Source organism: Anser anser (assembly GCF_964211835.1).
Source record: "Anser anser genome assembly, chromosome: 3".
Lineage (NCBI taxonomy): Eukaryota > Metazoa > Chordata > Aves > Anseriformes > Anatidae > Anser > Anser anser.
Genome location: NC_139722.1, coordinates 87,339,869 through 87,359,458, shown reverse-complemented (window position 1 = coordinate 87,359,458; position 19,590 = coordinate 87,339,869). Strand labels below are relative to the sequence as shown.

The following is a 19,590-nucleotide window of genomic DNA, read 5'->3' as shown; positions in this document are numbered from 1 at the left end:
AGCTTGTCAGAAGGATCTGGAGCACTTAAAAACTAACGAATGTGCAACCTTTAGCAGCTGTATGAAGTTATCACAGTAGGACTGCAGCTTTACAGATATATGGGGCAGATGAAGTCGGTTACAAATAGACTTCAATAAGTAAACTCAGATGAAGCTTAGACTAGTTACAAAGTTTGAAATATTTTGGTAATAACTTGTTGGTTCATGTATTTGTCCATTTTCAAAAACAGGTAATGCTTGGCCGAATGCATTGGCCCCTTGATATATAAAGCATCAATTATAACGAAGTGTGTAGGTGTGTTTTTTATGTAGCTGTTAACAGTGGAATTGTGTTGCTGTCTCCATATTAAAAAAATAAATAAATAAAAATCATATCCAAATATTTCTTGAAAGAGATCTGGAAGAAAATACATACTGAATTCTAACATCATAAGCTGGAACAAGTTCCAAAAAAAAAAAAAAAAAAAAACAACCCACCAAACACAACATTCCTGCTGAAAATTGTTATTTTCTTGTTGTCTGCATTTCAGCTGTCAAACCCTGAAAATCATTCTTTTAGAAAGATTATAAAGGAAATTCTACCCCCTAATAATTTTATACTTATGGCTTATTTTCACCACTCCCCTCAAAGAAAGATTCTCCTTGACAGCAGTACTAAAGAGTGCTTTGGCAGATATTGTGGTGGCTCATAAAACACACCCAATTGGGAAGTTCCAAGTTTTTCTCACTGACTTTGAGACCTTATTTACAGAGTCTTTCAGATATCCTGCAGCAGCAGGTCCTTAAGCCAAATTTTAAAGGGAGGATAAAGAGATGGTTATAAAATGGAAAATAGGTTCTGTGGTAATGAGGGCTTCTGCAAACTAGCTTATGCCCTACTAGTATTTTTCTAAAGAAAGTGGTGTACAAGTACTAAACTATCTTTAATAAATATTCTGCATGTTATCATATAGGAAATTGTTTATTCACACAGGTGAGGAATAGAAACAATTGCAAAGGGATGTGGACCTGAGCATGAATGATATGAGCAGGGAGATTACTAATGAGTTTCCTCCACGATCTGCCTCAGAACAGGTTTTAGGTTCATGAGAGGTTTGGCATAGCCAGAAGGAGCTATAGCAGCTATGAAATTGCTGGTGAAAGCTGACAAGAACTATCAGAGATAGAGGATGACTGGATAGCATATAAAAGTTACTTGGTGACTTTGAAGACTGCAGTAATTACGAACGAATGAAATTTAACAGAACAGTGTAAAAGCTTGGGTGCTTAAGTACTTAAAAGTGTATTTGCTAATAAGATGTGAGGTCAGCATTAGGAAGCAGCAAAGGAAAACACCTTTGGTGGAAGAAGTGTGCGCTACCTGTCAATGTGACGCACAGGCACCACTAGGAGGGATTAGCAGAGCTACGGAAGTGTAAATATGAATGAATGATGATGGTGAGATCTTGTTTGGATGCTGTATGCAGTTCTGGTTCAAAAAATGAGTCAAGGTTGGAACTGCAAAAAGCTGCTAGGATGATGGGCTAGGATGGTAGAGGCAACACTATTATGACAGGAGATAAAGAAAACCCTCATTTGCTTAATATTGGAATACAAAGTTTGACAATGGGATATTAATGTTACTCTAGGAATATAGAGAGGCTGTGGGAGATTAATTGCAGGCAACAAAAATTATTTAAATTAAAAGCAGTGACAAAAAGGACAAAGTTCGTATGATCAATTTAGCTAAAAATTCAGGAAAATTGCCCTACCCAACATAGTAATGAAGTCAGGAACAGGCTGTCAATTGGAAGAGTGACAGCAACAACAAAAATCCCTAACCATTTGTACGAGGAAGCATGATAGCTTTGTAAATGGGATTATATATTGTCACAGCAGGGGACTAGCCTTGCTGACCCACAAGGTTTTTCTAGTCCTAAATGCAACTGATTAATTCATTAGCTGATGGTGCAGCCTGTTCCCAGCCATTTGTGCCGGGGTGTGCACATGTGAACAGATTGGGGATGCATTTGAGATAACTCCACTTTATCTTGCAGGCACTCTTCTAATTAAGTTTCTTAATAAGACAAAAAGTCATACTTTTTTTTTTTTTTTTTTACTTTTTAACTTTTTTTTTTTTTGCTAGAATCTCTTTTTTCCTTCCAAACCAACTTCTTTTCCCCCTACTTTTATAGATAAAACAGAAAATCTCATATAAACATAAAGTACTTATTGTTTTACATTGTAATTTTCACAGTTTTTTTCAAGCATTAGCTGAGGGCTAGCGAGCTACTTGCAATATATGGCAAGCTTAGAAAAAGAAAAAAATTTGCTTAGGTCAGCCATTTAAAAATAAACATTTTTGTATGGGCTGTTTAGAACAACTGATGTAAAGTTATATTTTCTTGAACTTTCTTGTGAGGCTGTGCAGATGGAAATTTTGATTACCTACCAAACCTGCATTCTTTAATATTTCCTGAGGTTTGCTCATATCCTTCAGTGAGTCTGCCTTAAGTAGACAATATTTAAACAACTGAAACCAACAAAGTTGCACTGTGATCCAGCTGAGTTCATACTAGGTTCCATTTTCAGCTATTATACACTTAGAATAGCTGTCACACAGGAGAACGTAAATGAACGCAAAGTATAGTAACTGCTAACACAGGGTAATGCTCTAGTCCTTAGATCTCACATAGGTCCTGTTTAAAGAAGTTTATTTTCATGTGTAGTGAACAATTGAAGCAAAAGTAGTAAGAATAGTTTAATTTGGGGAAAAAAAAAAAGCTATAGAACTGTATTTTCTGTCTCTGCAGGAGGTAATTGTAGGATGCCAACTGACCAGCAGTAGTCAAAACTCTGGAAATCACAGAACATTAATTCAGTGCTACTGAGACATGAGAAGATAGAGAAGTATTATATATACTTCTGATAAGGTGTTTCTTAATATGTGCTCTTTCCACATATTAAACTCAGTGAACAATAATTAAAAGTTTGCAGGATTGAATTTTTTTTATTATTATTTTCAAGATTTTTGCATTGATTATTAATCACCTTTTAGCAAAATAAAGCTTGATCTTGTAATAGCTGAAGAAAAAAGTTGCATTTTATAACATCGGTAAAAACCAAGTGCAGTCAGTCACTTTGAGCTTTATACCAAACTCTACTAGGAGCTTCATTTTACAAGCCAAGTCAAAACAAAGTACATACCTAAAGCCAGTAGGTAGAAGCCTATAATAGTCTCTCCTTGTTCCGTGACAGCAGCCTCTCTGCTCAGAAAACTGATGTTGTTGTTCCTCCAGGGTGCCTGCGGAGACAACTGGAGAGACATTTTCAACGGAGCCTATGACCTAGAACTTGCCTTTACCCCAGTATATCTCAAATGCCAGGCAAAATAAAATAAATCCAGCCTTTTCTTCTGTTTCTGCTCCCACTATTCGGAGAAGCTCTTCAATGAGACTAATAACCTAAAGAAGGAAGTCTCAAAGGACGGAAGCTTTACAGCCTTCAGACCTGCGCTTATTCACTAATCCTATCTATTAATACAGCCTGTGAACCTGTGACAGCCAAACGTAGCAGATTTCCTCACATCCTTGTCACTGCTACATGCAGAAATCTTGAATGAAGACAGTGTATCTAACAAAAAGACAACCTCCTCCAAAATGGAGTGATAGCCTACAGGTTCACAGGCACATCCACAAGCATAGTGCATGTTGTTATATTGATGAAATACCATTACTTCCATGTTTTTGTCTTCACTAAAGTCTGTTAGGATTTTAGTTTTAAATACATTTCGAGGAAAAATATCTCTGAGAAATTAGAAAAGAAAGTATCACCACCTGAGAATGTGACTTTAATACAGCACAAGTAATCAGCTATGAAGTTACTTTACTAGCAGAACAAGTTGCTAATTTTAAATAAAGGGAAAATTTGTTTTCCACCTGTACTGGAAATTGTCTTAAGAACTGTGAATCTTATTTTTACACTGCTAAGCACCTACCAATCTTATACATTCCAAGTACAGTTGGATTATCCCACACTGTTGAAAAATGAGATCTTGTCTTGCTGACACATTACACGTGCTTTCAGTGAGTCAGTTTGGAGTAGTTTCAGTTTTTACTGAGGTATCGATGATTGCATTTCAGATATAGTCTTTCTTACCAACCTGCCTGTAGTCATAATTCAAACCTTGAGTCTGAATTAGTTCCTCTGAAGCAGCAAATGTTATAACCGCCTCACCTCGACAGGGGAGGCTAAAGGAAGTGTAATGAATAATAATGGAGGACAACCCTTTGCAGGAAGAAGGAGGGAGAAATAGCTACATTGTGCTCAAAGGCAAATCGTTGGCTGTGAAAGTAGACTGGGACGAACCCTGAACACTCCCCAAGACCAGCTGAAATCTAACAAGCTTACTGAGGCAACTGAGAGCAGAATTTGGATTTTACGTCCATCAGCAAGCCACAGTTTCAAGACTAACAGAAGCTAACTGCTTCTACGCTATGTATAAAACAACTGACCGTCAGGACTCTTACCTTCTATTTTAAGCACTTTTGTTGCCTCATGGCTGGAGCATATATGACCTTAGGGGAAGTTTTGCCATTTCTACACTTCTAGAAATACTGTCCGTCAGCTGCCTTTCTTTGTGCAAGGCTCTCTGAGATCCTTACAGGATAAAATACACTACCGGGGGAAGTAAAACCTACCTAATATAATCAGTACCTATTGTTTCATTTTCCACGTGAATACAGGGAAATTCTTTACTCAGAGGGTGGTGAGGCACTGGCACAGTGGGTGGCATCCCTGCCCATAGCAGGGGTGTTGGAACCAAGTGATCTTTTTAAGGTCCCTTCCAACCGAGCCATTCTATGATTCCATGAATATAAGAAATGAATATTCATGGCTGTACTTGAGGGTTTAATGAAGCCGTTCCTGGAACATTAAGGAAGGAAGAAACCTTCTGAAACCACAGATGCCTGAGGACACCTGATTAAAATGACTGGGTGATGACACGACAGGTTAACAAAGCCCATGGTACGGACACACTGAACCAACCAATAATCTCTGAGGTGGCACACAAAGCCAATTTAGAGTGGATATAAGCCAGCAGGTAGCTCTTATTTGGGCTGCTAAAACGTGTGACAGCCTGTTAATCCCTAGTCCCTAAACTCTTTAAGTGGGACACATATACCACCACAGTAAGGCATGTAACACAGCAATATTGACTGGCTTGAGAGACTCAGTCTAGTTACATGACAGTTCAGTTTACCAAGAATTCCTAGTACATCATAAAAAAAAATAATAATTTAAATCTGTGCGTGACAGGAAATTTACGATGTCATATGTTTCTAACAAGCATCTGTTTTCCCTGGGGGGGTACTGAAAAGTTAGGGTCTTGCCAAAGGAATGATTTTGTCAAAAAGCTAGCATAAGATCTCACAACACTACTTTTGCATGATACCTGTTACATGTGGATTAAGGAGTTTAGACTAGGTGCAAAAGAGGAGAAAGTGAAACATGAAAAATATGTACCATAAGCAGATAAAAATTGATGCTGGAGGGCGTTTGGAAGGCATAATGTTCTGTGAAATTTTTTAAAAGTATGAATCAAGGGGATTTCAAGCTAATCCAATTGTATATTACTAGGCAAATCTCTACATTGATTTTTTTTTTTATAAATTACTTTGGTTTCAACTTCAACTTCACATTTTTCATTATAATCAATATCAAATAAAAAATCCAATCAATTTCCAACAAGATAGTACTTAGTCACGGAAAGAATAATCTTGTGATGATGAGTTATGCCTATGAACTTCATTGAGGTAGCCAGAAAATGCATTTCATATCAGTAAGAGATTATTTTCCAAAATCAGACTATATATTTGTTCACTACTTCCAAGAAAATACACTTGTTGAAATAATTTGTGCATTTTCCCAATGACAACTGAACTCAAAACTCCTATAAACATTAGAAGAGGGTATTAATGTTTAAAACATACCAATGGTTGAATGGAAATGACTGTGCTTGTTGCGCGCTACTTGGAACATCTACCTGTAAGAAAGCAGACATGAATCTGTTCTTTCATTGCTGAGGTTCAACTGGTGGCGATGTGGTGACCTCTGACCATATAGCAGAAAAACACGTCAAATTTTTTTTTAAATTGAAGAGTGATCATAATATGAAACATGCTGTGCCATTTACGATTTAAAATATGTCCATCCAATCTTAGACTATTCCCTTCCCCTGTGACACTTACCATAAGTACAATACACTTGATGCATTCTGTAGTTGTATGCTGAAACCACATTTCAGTTCCGTGTTATGTTACTTGGCAAATTCAGTTAAGAATATGATTATATCATGTAATTAATATATTGTAAAATACATGCTTCTGCCATGATATTAATTAGGTTTAGCCAGCTCTGCTTCATACTTTACTCTTATTCTCTATCTTGAAAGCTGTCAGAAAAAAATGCTTCATTAGAGCTAATTACTGCAATATATAATTTGAAATTAACAATTTCTCAGGGAACACAGTGTTTCAATTGATGCTAGTATGAAAACAGACTATCTCCCAGCTTCAAACATATGTTGCTTTAATATTGTATGAAGATGATTCAGCAGAAGCAAATATGTGTTGTGCAGATCAGGTGGCTGAGGCTTTTGGACTATTTTATCACCCTGCTCTGAGCTGAACTTACACTGAGCTGGTTAGGTGATGCTAAAGAAAACTAAACCCTGTAGGCAGCTGAATGAGTTCAGAAGAGATCGCAATGAGGAGCAGGAAGTCAGGCTTCTGAGATGACAGAAAGAGTGTCCTAGGAAAGTGAGATCACTGAGAAAAAGTAGAAATCAGGCTGGAAGGCAGAAGCCTCTCCATGGGACACATGCAGGGTGAATTCAAGATTTAAGCATTTATTTATATCCAACCTGCTATCATAAACTGCACTGATTTTTCTGTATTAAAGGTAATTTGTAGCGCCTGTTTTAACAAAACTGGTCTTTTCAACCTTAAAAGCCTTCCAGCCATCCTTAAGCTTGTTATAGTAACAGCTATAGACAAACCTGCTTCAAAGTGGTGGCTGCCTTGGTGTCCTGTCACTGGGGCACGTCTCACAGCGGCAAATCAGTGCTGCAAGTGAGAGAGGGGCCTACCTAGAGTATTGCTTTTCTCCAAATACAAGTTTGTGTCATAACATATGACTGCAGAGTTTATGGACACTGCAAATATCATGAACCATGAAAAATGAAGAAGATACTACCACTTACAAACAGGATCAAAACCGAAGTTATTCTTCACAATTAATGATCAATACAAAGCTTGCTTGCTGTCTGCTAAGAGTAAGTGACATTTTCACCTACATTTTTTTTTGTAAACAAACATATCTTTCTTGAGGTGAAATTAATTCCTTACATGTTGGTTCAAATGTCCTGTTTCTTTTCTGCTTAGCAAACTCTGAAGTATGCTGTGAGAGGCAGGTGCATCAAATGAAATGTCACTGACTCACATAAAGAAATCACTCTGCAGAAAAGGCAAAAATTTAGAGTCAACAAGAAAACAACACATTAGCAAAAGAACTTTAGTGCCAGGAGAACCTTAAAGTTATATTCTATGGACTAAGCAAGTCCTGCCAGGAGGAACATGATGTTGAAGCTGCTGCTTTCTTCCTTCTAACGTCCTCTTGGGAGCATTTGTATACATTTTCCTTCATGCTTTACACCTTGCTCTTTATCTTTTGTCTGTAACTCCACATTGCACCTGAGTTTATTATATAAAATGTATCTTACATACATTGCATACTTCTTTTCTATTTTATTTGCTGTGTTTATGCCAGTTTTGCCTTGTTTCCAGGTTTGCACTTAACTGTTGGCTATGGAGCTGCTCAAAGCCCTGAAGCCTCCCCAGATGTTCTGTGCCCCTTCTCCTACATCCTCATGCCTCTCCACTACCTCCTGTGTCGCCACCAGTGGGACCCCTGCTGCCAGGCCTGGCCTGTGCTCTCCTACACTGCAACGCTGTGCCAGGGCCACAAGCATTTCATTCTACACAGAATGACCACCTGCTACGCCTACCTGTGCAAAACTTCTGGTTATATCATATATGTAAAAACAAGTAAAACAAATCAGGAAATCGTCACCTGATCATTGAAAAAACCCTGCTGTCACACTGAAACCAGCTAAAAATCATTCCAGGCAGGCACAGGAGATTTGAAAAGCAAGCCTGACATGCTATACTACTGCAGAGTTAGTGCATAGCCTGTGGCATATAACTAGCAATGGTGATAACTGTATTTATGAGGCTACAGGTTACACAGAGCAGGTAGCAGCATGATAGAGCTGCATTGGCTTCAGTGAAGTTTTGTTCCTTCATATCAAATATCTATTATCAAAATTGCAGAACAAAGCAAACCTCCTGCTTAACCCCATCTACTTTTTTTGCCCTGTGAAACTATGCAGATTTATTTTGACTACTCTGAAGAAAGTGTGAGTTTCCTTTTTGACAATGCTTTTTCTTTTCATGCTTAGCTCCAACATCCAAACTATGAAAGAAGAAACACAGACTTTTATCTTAATGTGTTCATATGAGATTACGTAAGGCAGCACAAATGAGAGCAAAACCCAAGGCACTGTACTTTCATTCATTGTCTATCATCATGTCCAAGAAAAGGATTCTTTCTTCATTCCATTTATTTAATTTGTGCTTGCTTTGCACAAAACCTCCAGAAGTTACAAGCTAGTAAGAATCATACCCCACAACTTCCCATTCAAACCTCAGAAATGTTGGCTTCCTAAAATGTCCATTCAAACTGATGAGCTTTCTGAGTACTTAGCCACAATTAGAATTTAATCCTGGATTAAGAGAATACAACACAGCAGGAGGAAATCACTGAAAACATAAATAATCTTAACATACCTTTGTGATTCCTTCAGCTGATACTGCATAAATTGTTTACTGGTGTCAGTTGCTATTATAAAATATATACTATTGGCTATTACGAAGTCTTTAATACTACATTACGGCAGATGCATCAGCAGATGTGTGAGCAGATAACAGAAGCCTCTTATAACAATGATCAGCCTGGGAGACTAGCAAAGAAGCCCTGGACAAGCTGGTTTCTTCTGCTCTTACCTTTTCTGAAGTTCCTATAGTAGAGAGTTATTATTATTTTTTTTCTTCTGTATTCAAAAGTCAGAAAGAATACATCCCCTCAGGATGCTGAAAAGGAAAGATGTTTCTTATTCTATTTAGTTCATGCTCTTGCACCTCCCATGGACTAACAAGCCTAATGGACATTTTCAGGGTACCAAGAATGCCACTCCATCAAATGAGACTAAAGCTTGGAAAATATCTAGCATATCACCAAATCAGCTGAAAACAGCTACAAATGGTCAGAGAATCACTGGTAAACTATATAACATAATCAAGTCAGAAGCACAAATTTTTTAATGGAGAACAGAGAGGCAGACATATGTGCCTGTTGTAGTGCTTCAGCCCATGTCCCCCCCATCACCATCAAGTGCAGCACTCTTTCTTCCTAAGTCTTTTGCCCATAGGGAAAAAATCATTCTTTTTATGTAAGGATTTTTTTGGACCTGAAATGCTTATTTATTTTCTTTCCCTTTCAAAAACCATTTTTTTTTAGAAAACCAGAAAGCAAATTCTTTCACTTCATTGGGGTTTTATTGAAGCTGGCTATTTTTCAGAGTAGTTTCCTAAAGAAAAAGCATGTATACCATCACTCTACCTTTCAGCCTGTCCTTCCCTGGCAGATTTGGAGCTGTGCGCCAGTCTCAACCACCTGTAACAGCAAAGTAGTAGTTTCAGGAGTAAGGACTGCAAGAAGTTCCATGACAAGAGGTAGCTAGCCAAATGAGAGAGACCCAGTCTGTAACACATGACAAAGAGCCATCAGCTATGGTCCACCTGCAGCTGATGCTTGGGTACCTGCCACCGGAGGATACGCAGAGCCCAGACCAGGCCACCCACTGTCTCTCACCTGGGCACTAACAAGGGGATGCAAAAGAGAGTCATGAATGGATGCTGTGAGGGGGAAAGACAAGGTGGTGGAAATGGAAAAGAGTGCAGAAACAGGTTTCTGTGCCTGGAGGCTGATTTTAGTAAATAACACCCATGGACCAAAACCAGAAATAGTGGTAGGGGAAATTGTACAAAACCAATTTCTCCTATTTGCAGTAGCATCTCTGGTCATCCTTTGCCCCTGTGAGGAAACAAGGGAAAAGTGATCAGCACACAGAGATCTGTGAGGCAGCGAGTCCTAAGGACGGCTGTATGAACTTCTGTAGCTTGCCACTGAAGTAAAGACACAGATAACACACAGCTCCTGGGACTCTGCTGTGCATGGGAGAAACTTGCACGCTGCTCCTTCCCCTTTTTAGCCAACATGGCTGCCCCCATGCCAAGATCTGTGGCTTCTTTGCCTCTCCTTATACCATTAAGGTCAAAATTTGCCCTTCCTGGCAATTCAGGTGGATAAACATATTGATCAAATTCATCTTGAATAAACTCAGGCTAAGCACACCCATCTCTCTGACCACAATAATAAACGTTCAGTGCCTCAGGTTACTGCTGTTGATTACAAATGTGATTTCATCAAACACATTTGTGAGTTGTTTCAAAGGAGCTACTTTTGGCCTGGTGGGGTAACTGTGACTTGTGTAGGGATGCAAGATCACAAACCGTTAGTTCAGAGAGAAAAAAAAACAAAAAACAAAAAACTTTGCCAGGTCTCTGGCTGCAGATAGGAGGCAGTGTTCAATTAGCAAGGTCTCACACACAAAAAAAAAGTACAAAAAACCAAACACAAACAAATAGAGGGCACCTGGAGCCACATGCATTAGAACATATGGCAGCCTTTAACTTCTGCAGCCCACCACAGGTAGGCCATTTCCATTTTCAGCTGCTGGACACCGTGCTAGATGGGACAGTCACGGTGCAGAGTAAGACATAGTGGGCGGAGAGGCCATTGCAAGCGAACACAAAGGCCCTGCTTCCAGCTGTCAGCAATGCACTGCCACTGACTGTGAGAAACGGGCATGCAGATGGGCTCGCAAAGTGCTGGTGTCTGAGAAGATTAAAAAAGACACCTGCTCCAACCAACACACCACAGCAGAAATTTAGACACAACTACACATTCGACACCTGCCCCAACCAACACACCACAGCAGAAATTTAGACACAATTACACATTCATTTAAGACTGAGTAATTGAAGCAAAGCAGGACTGGCAGCAGTCTCTACCTTTTTTCTTCATGAGAAAGAGGGAATATAGGCAGAATGCAGCTGGAGTCATTCTAGCAGGAAGACGCGCTTTGGAGAAATCACTGCGGTGGCAACTCTGACTGCAGTGCTCTTTCACAACTTTGTTCGTCTGTCCCCAGACAGGGCATCTCATAAGAGATGAGAGAAGAAACTTTGTTTAAATATGACTAAAATACTTTAAAATTTGAGATATTTAATGAAGTACCACAGCCAAGTATATACATATTTTTCTTAAAATAGACTTTTTTGATACTTAAGACGACATTGAACTGAAAAGCTACTTTTTTCTCCACATGAGACCATCATTGGGAATCTTCTAATAACTCCTGTCACAACTCATCACATTGTAACTGATAAAAAAGTAAGCTACTCTTCAGCAATTCCAAGGTCAGCATTAAAAACAAGCCGATTTTTCCCCACCTCTGTAGAAAAAGCTTTCTCAGCATCTAATAATGCCAAGTGAGAGTTACTAACATGTTTTCCTAACCTCTTTTGTTAACAGTACACAAAGACAGGGCTATAATTGTATCTGGCTGTGTCCTTCACCACAAGGTTGGGATCAACAGCTTTTACAGAAGACAGACGCCATCATCTCAGCGATCTTCAAGATGTCATCACTGTATGAAAAAAGTGTAGATGCCAGCCTTTTTCGAGGTAAATACTGACACAGGACATATCTAAAAACAGAAATATTCATAAGATATATATATATATATTTAACTTTCAAGTATTTTCAATTTATGTTGATCTACTTAACAAAAGGATATTTTCACTGCAACTTTGAATCAAAAGACCAACAACAATGCCACCTGAGAATTACTCACAGTACTTTGCCAGGCCTTGTTTAGGGTAGGTAATAGGTATCAGTAGCTTCTGCTGAAGAGCCATTCAGGGCTACAAACAGCTCTTCCATGCATCTGTCTGCCTAAATAAAGTTAGCATTGCTAGAAGAGTGAAATACTCAGCACAAGACAAGCCCTACAGAAGAGAAAACGTTGTCTCTTCTTACCCTGGATGGTTCTAAAACACCAGTACTGTTTGCAGGCACTCTGCTCAGACAGCACTTCAGGGAAAAAGAGGGAAGCAACTGACTTCTCAGAGAAGAAGCAGGAGCAAACAGCTCCAACAGGAATTTCAGAGTGGCTCTCCTGAAAAATACAGCCTGATCTTGCAAATGAATGGCGAAGTTCTTCAGTACTTCAAAAGAAGCAGCGTCAGCTTTTCAGGGATGTTTGCTTGGTGTATAAGTAAACAGGCCACTTATTTGGGCAAGGGCACATGCTGCCAAGCGAGGTCAGAAGAGGTGAGGAGTTACTCACATCGCAACTGCACAGCCTGACGCAAAGCCGAGCAGTCGGGCGCTGCACTGCATTGCCCACTTGCGTTCATAATCCTCCAAGGAGGTCAGCCAGGGCTGCATCTGCTGAGAGGAAAACAGAGCCCGTCCCTGTTTGCAGACACACAGAAAGTGAGCTTTCAAAATGCTGTCAGCCAGTCCTCGGGTCACTTTACTGATGTAAACTGGAATATTAAAGCCTAAGATTTGAATAGCACTTTTCACCATTAGGGTGCCAAGGCATTCCACAAAGAGTATTTTATTTGCCCAGGCAAACCTAGCAAATCCCTGCCAAGCTCAGGGCTTGGTCACACATCACCCAAGTGTCTTGAGCCTCCTTGGCACATATGGTGAGTTTGAGCGAGATCTTTCCAGATACTAGGCCAGAGATCAAATGTATTTGCTTCCTCATAATGTTTTCAATCATTTTCTGTCATTGGAGAAGGAGAATTGTAAGGCTCAGGGATTCTGAGGATTTTCTCTAAAAGCCTACCAATTAATGACCCTGTAACAGCCTGGCTGGAAGGAGAAGCTGGTAAAACTGTGTTAATGATACTCTTTTTCTTCTCCCAAACATGAACTAAAAGCTTTTATTCCTCAAGTAAAAGATACACACCCCTCTCCATCTTTCCATGTGCACTGAAAGGGCAAGCAGCTGCCTCTGGGCAGGCCACCTGCATCACAAATGCCTCAGGCCGTGTTACAGGCACTGATCTGCAAAGGGGGTGCAAGGGCTCTCAGGGCATTCTGAGACACCAAATTCCTCCTATCTGTACTGGAAGTGCTGAGCTTTCCTCTATGCACACGTTATTTTTCTACTACCTTAGTAGAGCTTGCTCCATTTTGAACCTAACTGGCATATCCTGTAGAAACAGGACAGGATACCTGACAGGGCCGAATGAAGGTGTGAACAAGAACACAGACTATAGAGTTGTTCCCATGGGTCCAGTCCTTGCAGTCAGGGCAATGGGATAGAAATGACATTGCAGCATCTAAAGACACTCCTAACTCTCTTGCATTCTCCACTACTTATATCACCAAAATTCTGGGATGTATGTGACATGTTCATGTGCAAAGCCCGCAGGCAATCTTGTCAAAACATGGTTTCTTTGCAGAGAAGCTAGAGAAGAAAGTACTTTGTAAGTACCATTTTTAGCCCTGACTTTACCCATAATGAAGACCAGTCTCTTTCCTTCCTGCCCCACTCACCGTCTCCCAAACTGACCTGTAAGACTAAGGTCTCCAGCCTGAAGTACTTAAGATTTAAAAAGCAATACAAGTCAAGGACCCTACTGGTCTATCAAAGAGAGGCATCTGGCTTCCCTTTCCAACCCTAAATCTGCCACCACTTGCAAGCTTTCACTCCTGTGTCTCTTGAAAGACCGTGTGAGAAAACAGGAGCAACCTTATCCTGAGCTTCAGAAGCCTCCAACCCACACTCCTGCCTCATCCTCACAGAAAGACATCCACACATTCCCACCAAAAGAGAGGAGAGGCTGAGTTAACCTCTGACTCCCAGCACTGTTAGGTGGCAGGAGGAGAGAGGGCTGAAGCTCTGGTTGTTTTGCCCACTGGTTCTGCAAGCTGCCCAAATGCAATGTCTGTAGCAGCACCGTCCCCATCAGAAGACCTTACGTCTGTAAACCTTACTAGTCCTGGGGGGAGATAGACTGCACTGTGGGGCTGGGGCTTGTCCCTGCAGCAGTAGAGATGGAGGTCCCTGGCTGGAGGCAGCAGGAAAGGCTCTCTGTGCTGCGGTGGAGAGCTCACTGGTTGGAAGTCCTGTCACACCCCTGCACTTTGTTTTCATTTTTAAAATTGCATTTTCTAACAAAAAGGCTCAGCTTACATATAGTAGGACTTTCAAAAACCTGTTTCATTTCACATAAATCCTTAACAGGTGCAAGGCTATAAATCCCCTTCAGCTTTCACATAGTCTTACTGAACACAGAGCTATCAGCATGCAGTGCTGGGGCAGGTCATTTTGATCACAGCTGATCAATTACATTGACCACAGAACCAACCAGGGACTAATAGAAGCAACTGAAATGAGTCCTGGATGTAAAAATTAACTTACAGCATTGTTACAGGTGAGATGACAGAAAACTAGCTATAAGCAAATGCACATAAATTTTAATATGCTATGACTGGCTACAGGCACTGAATTCCAGGGAAATCCAAAGTATATCGTGGCAGGGCATTGCACTGCAGTGACAGGATCATTTAAATGATCCTAAGGCTCAGGAAAACCAAGTCTAAAGGTGGTAAGAATGAAATAGGTATTCACTGGGGAGCATTAAGATGAGATTACATACTTCACTCTTAGTATTTAATCCCCCCTTCTCCCCCAAATGAACTCCTATACAAAGTACTATATATATTTCTCAGAGCTCACTCCCTGGGCGAGCTTTTGTAGCTAACTGCTTTTAAGTAGCAAATTATTATATTGTAATACATTTTGTAAAGCACGATTTTCATTAATAATGGATAAAAATACACAAAGGCTTTCCTGTATTTGTCATATCGTCAGCGTGATCTAGCTTGATCTTTCTTTCATCATGAAATGTAATCCTAGAACCGAGAGAGGATGCTTCAAACGTGTCCCATTGCTGCCATCCTGTGGCAGGCACATGTATTTCAGCTCGAGACCAGAGAGAAAATACTCCTTTAAAGGTGTCATTTTACAAAGATCTGTTACCAGCTCCTACTACTAAATGCCACAGAAGGAATGATAGTCGCCTGCAAAGGGTAGTTTTCAAATCTTAAAAAGCCATGGGCCATTACAGAAATTCAAGCAGAGGTGACTCTCCTAAGCAGAAAATAAAGATCAGATGACAGGGGGCTCACGTTTCTTAAACTGAGAGGCACTGAAGCATTCAGTGGTCTAATCCAGAGAGGTTGCTAATGCTAACTCATCTCTAACCCTAACCATATCAGACTGCCAATTCCAGAATAAATAGGAGGGTTCCCCCTGTTCCTGACAGAAACTCTGGTAGTGCCTTCAATTGGAAAAGCCAATGGATGGCTGCATCCAATACCAACATGATAGTACTGGTCCCAAGTCTGCGCACGGAATCCTGCCTAAGGCACACAACACCCACCATAGAGAAGGAGATTTGATGACCAGAGGCACATGGGTGGGATCACACAGTACCATCTTTCCCCCAGAAGGATCAGGGTGGGCCAGAACTTCCTTTGGTGCAGCATTATGCCCTCTAGGGAGGGAGCAGGCATCCCTCGGTGACTGCCAGAGCACCACCTTTGGCTGCTCTAGCACAGTACACGCAAGCATGGACTGTGTTGCCTAGAATCTCATGGCCAGGCCCTTAACAGGGAACAAGACTTCGGCTTCAGGCCAACAGGAGAGATGTCAGCAGGATTTTGGTGGAGCTTGCAATACCACTGCCCAGTTCATCTACTCACAAACTGTCCACTTCAGCGGTGTTGAAGAAGCCGTGAAGCAATGCACAATTTAGCAACCTTTGCAGTGCTCCTGCTCTAATAACACAGCCCTCAGACACCACCAGGAACAAGCCACAAGAACCAAGGTCTGTACCAGTCCTGCCTTTGATGCCAGTTTGAATGCCCCAACTTCCAAGAGCAAGGCCAGACTTTCTTCCATCCTGAAGATAACAGGTTCTGTGGGAGTCCAAGTGCCAATTCACAGCAGAGTAAATACCACTTTACCATGCTGCCCAAGTCCTCAGTGGAAAAGGTATTCAGCCAGATTGTTAAACGTAAGGCAGAGGTAGGCACTAGGAAGGCTAATATGGCATGCGTCATCTCTGCACTGTGAAGTCTACACAAAGACGATGAGAAGCCATTCTAGACCACGGCAGCACTGTGCCCACATGTACACGTGCAGCCCAGATTTATTTTCCTCTTAGCACATGATGACAGAGAAGACAGAAAAACACTCAAGTTCCTCTGTACCCAGCTGAGAACTAGATAACAGCCTCCACAAGCCAGCCAACTTACTCTAACACAAAATGGGAATTTCAGTCCCCCAGCACCCTCTCTCCTACTCGCTGAATCATCCGCAACCGCCTCTTTAATGCAGCTCTCCTCAACAGACCCTTCCCTTCTTCTGTGCTCTGTACTCCACAGCCTGAGCAGCTGTGCCACATGTCCTCCGTTCAGCCTCCCACCTTCTCTGCCAGCTCTCCTCTGAGCTAGCAGCCCACCTCAGCCTCGCTTGCCCTCGGGGCCAGCACCCCCAACACACGCTCGCTCAGTCTGAGCCTTCCTTGCTTATTCATTGAGTTTACCCAACATCCAGCTCCCTCATGCATTTCCCTTCTTCAAAGACATGAGTCTTGGCTACTTAAGCTCCGTGGGATATTTAAAAGAGAAGGGGCTTGCAGCTTGTAAAGTAACTGAAAAGCCACCTGGGCAGGTTTGGAAGAGCAATGGAAGCAGAGTGGGCCCACCATGTTGTCCTTACGAGGCACTGAGGTAGCCTCAGGCACAGGAGCACGAGCAGGTGTAGGAAGGAGCACAGACAAGGAAAGGGGCAGGAAGGGCCATGCAGAAAGAAACACGAGCAAGGGAGGGAAAGCAGGCTACTGTGGGACTTGGCCCTGCCCAGGAATCACAGGCTGAAAAAAGGTATAGGCCCAAACAAACAAGCAAAGACCTTTTTGTTGGTCCTGCCACTTCGTCTTCTGAATACTGCTGTGGGTAGCACTGAGGATTTAATCTTACCATCTATCCATCTGCATCTGCTCTCCACAAGGTCCTGGCTGGGCACATTCATAGTGGCAAAGAACACGGCTATCTTCTGACACGCTGTGATGTCCAGACTCTCAGCTGTGAGAAGGGGACTGCTTCTCATTCCCAGGGAATGAAGTTTTTACAAGAGAATGAGCACCTATCCCAGCATGGTGTGTTCTTATCTCATTCTCCTGATACTGCTCTGACTACTGCATTGTCTAAGGAGAATACTAATGGAAAGTGTGCTGAAATCCATTTTGTTTTCTTCAGACACTTGTTTTTTTAAATTTTTTATTATTTTTTTTTAATAGGTGCTACAGGCAACTGTAGTGCCACACTTCAACATCCAGAATTTTTGCAGGTGAAGCACAAAGCACAAAGTGAGGCCTTCTGATACTGGATCTTCTTTGATCTCAGATATATAATTAGAGGGAGCAATTGCACAATTTTCAGTGGTTCTGGTGACAACGAGGTTTAGATCAGGCTGATAGAACTGTTCCCTTCACACATCAACTGTAGCGGTCAGATGCACATAGAAGGAAGCAGCTCTGTACTCAATGGTTTTCATGCTGTCAGTGGCAGACAACTTCTAGAACTGAAAGCGACAGAGGTTCTGCATTTGTTTTTCTCAAATTTATCTCAAAGACAATTCTTATTCCTCAGGTTATAATGAAGTGAACGTAGGTAATACTGTGGAGATGTTTTCTGATGATGAAATAGCTGTAAGATGTTTTAAAGGACTTCCATGCTAATTCAGGCATCTTCCAACCCCAGTTTCCACATAAGCAGCATGATCTATGCAGGGCCTACTTCACACAATAATTTTTCCTATGAACGTAATACAAACAGAAGGAGAAACATTCCTGAGAGCAGTCAATGATTTGTCTATGGAGAAAAATATGAACTGACATTTTAACAGCACTAACACCATTCCACCCTACAGACTTGCTGTACTCCAGCCTGCTTGAGCCGTGCAATGGAATATTCTTGAATGTCAAAAAAGCAGTCACTGGGAAAATCTGGATTGTTTTCTTTGACTTGGTTAGTGCCCAGATTACTGTCAAGCCATAGAATTGTGCATGTCTGCCTATCAAGAGAAATGGATATAGGATCAGAATTTGTTTTCCCTATTTTTGAAAAGATGCGGGCATTCTCCAGACATACGCCTAATTAAGAAAACCTAAATGTTTTACCTTCTTTGCAGTTTTTCACCTTGTTGTGTTAAATTACAACATACTGTTTCCAAGAAATACATACTTGAATTTAGAAATTTGCATGCAAGACTAGGGAAAATTAGAATTCATGTTTTATTCCATAACGTTAACATAAAACCCAAACACAAAGACTGGTTTAAAATAAACAACAAAATAACTATGAGCTCTGTTTGAACTAGCATCTAGTGCAATGAGAGGATTCTATTCAACATCTGAAGAGTATAAGGGGAAGAAAAACAAAACAGAGACAAAATTCAGTAGCTAATTCTCCCAATTCATAAAGCTTCTTCACCAATTATTGTTAGGACTGCATGCTGATCGGTTGATAGAATTGTCACTGATCAATACATAAAACCAAAAGGAAGTCCTGAATTAGATCTTGGTTAAAGGAATGCGAGCAAAGGAACAATAAACTTCATTTCACCATCAAGGACAAAGCACTTAAAAAAACCCCCAAACAACCCCCCACCCCCACCCCCACCCCCACCTCCCCCAAACAAAACAAAAACATAACAAAAAAAAAAGCATTCCTTCTAATTCTTCAGTGATAAGAAACTCTCCACAAGGAAGGTACCTAATGCTTCTCCGTCATTAGACATGTCCTATGTAACCTTCCTAAAAGTCACTGCTACCTGCAAAATTGTAGACACCTTGAAAATGAATTGCATTATCTTAGTATTACAACAGGTAGATTTCCTTTATAATAATCCGAACTTCACTTTAGGCTTAAAGTAAACAACGCTGTGCCCCCAAGACAGGCAGGAAGCAAAATTCATCTGACATGATTCCATATCCACGTTATCCATGTTGTACTGAGATTTCATTTTTTACTTGATGAATTTCTGGTTTCTTCATATTTTATGGTGACTTCATATCAAGAGATAACTTGGAGTCAAATGTGAAAATATCAAGGATTGATATTGCTATCAAAATGAGAAAACAGTACCAGACCCACAGAGATTGTTATTATTACAATACAGCCCCATCACCCAAAATGAAGGACACACTTCATAGAATGACAGGACAAGTCAATAAATTGAGGCTGTGGTGCATCAGACCTAAGAGTACTTCA

The 19,590-nt window shown here is 40.8% G+C and overlaps 1 protein-coding gene across 4 annotated transcripts in view; it reads right to left on the bottom strand.

Annotated features, from left to right (window-relative positions):
* The window catches only part of LOC310897007 (visual pigment-like receptor peropsin), a 47,724-nt gene extending 28,737 nt beyond the window's left edge, over positions 1–18,987 (bottom strand). The window contains exons 1-3 of one of the 4 annotated variants that reach the window (XM_083830097.1): positions 9,721–18,987; positions 9,105–9,191; positions 3,187–6,025 (exon numbers count right to left, since the gene is read on the bottom strand). In XM_083830097.1, the coding sequence (XP_083686223.1) occupies positions 3,187–3,307 (121 nt within the window). In that variant the 5' untranslated portion in view covers positions 3,308–6,025; positions 9,105–9,191; positions 9,721–18,987. Of the gene's footprint in view, positions 1–3,186 lie in introns of all 4 variants that reach the window. The other 3 variants (XM_083830096.1, XM_083830095.1, XM_083830094.1) reach the window with 3 other exon arrangements.
* Between the last annotated feature and the right edge of the window lie 603 nt (positions 18,988–19,590).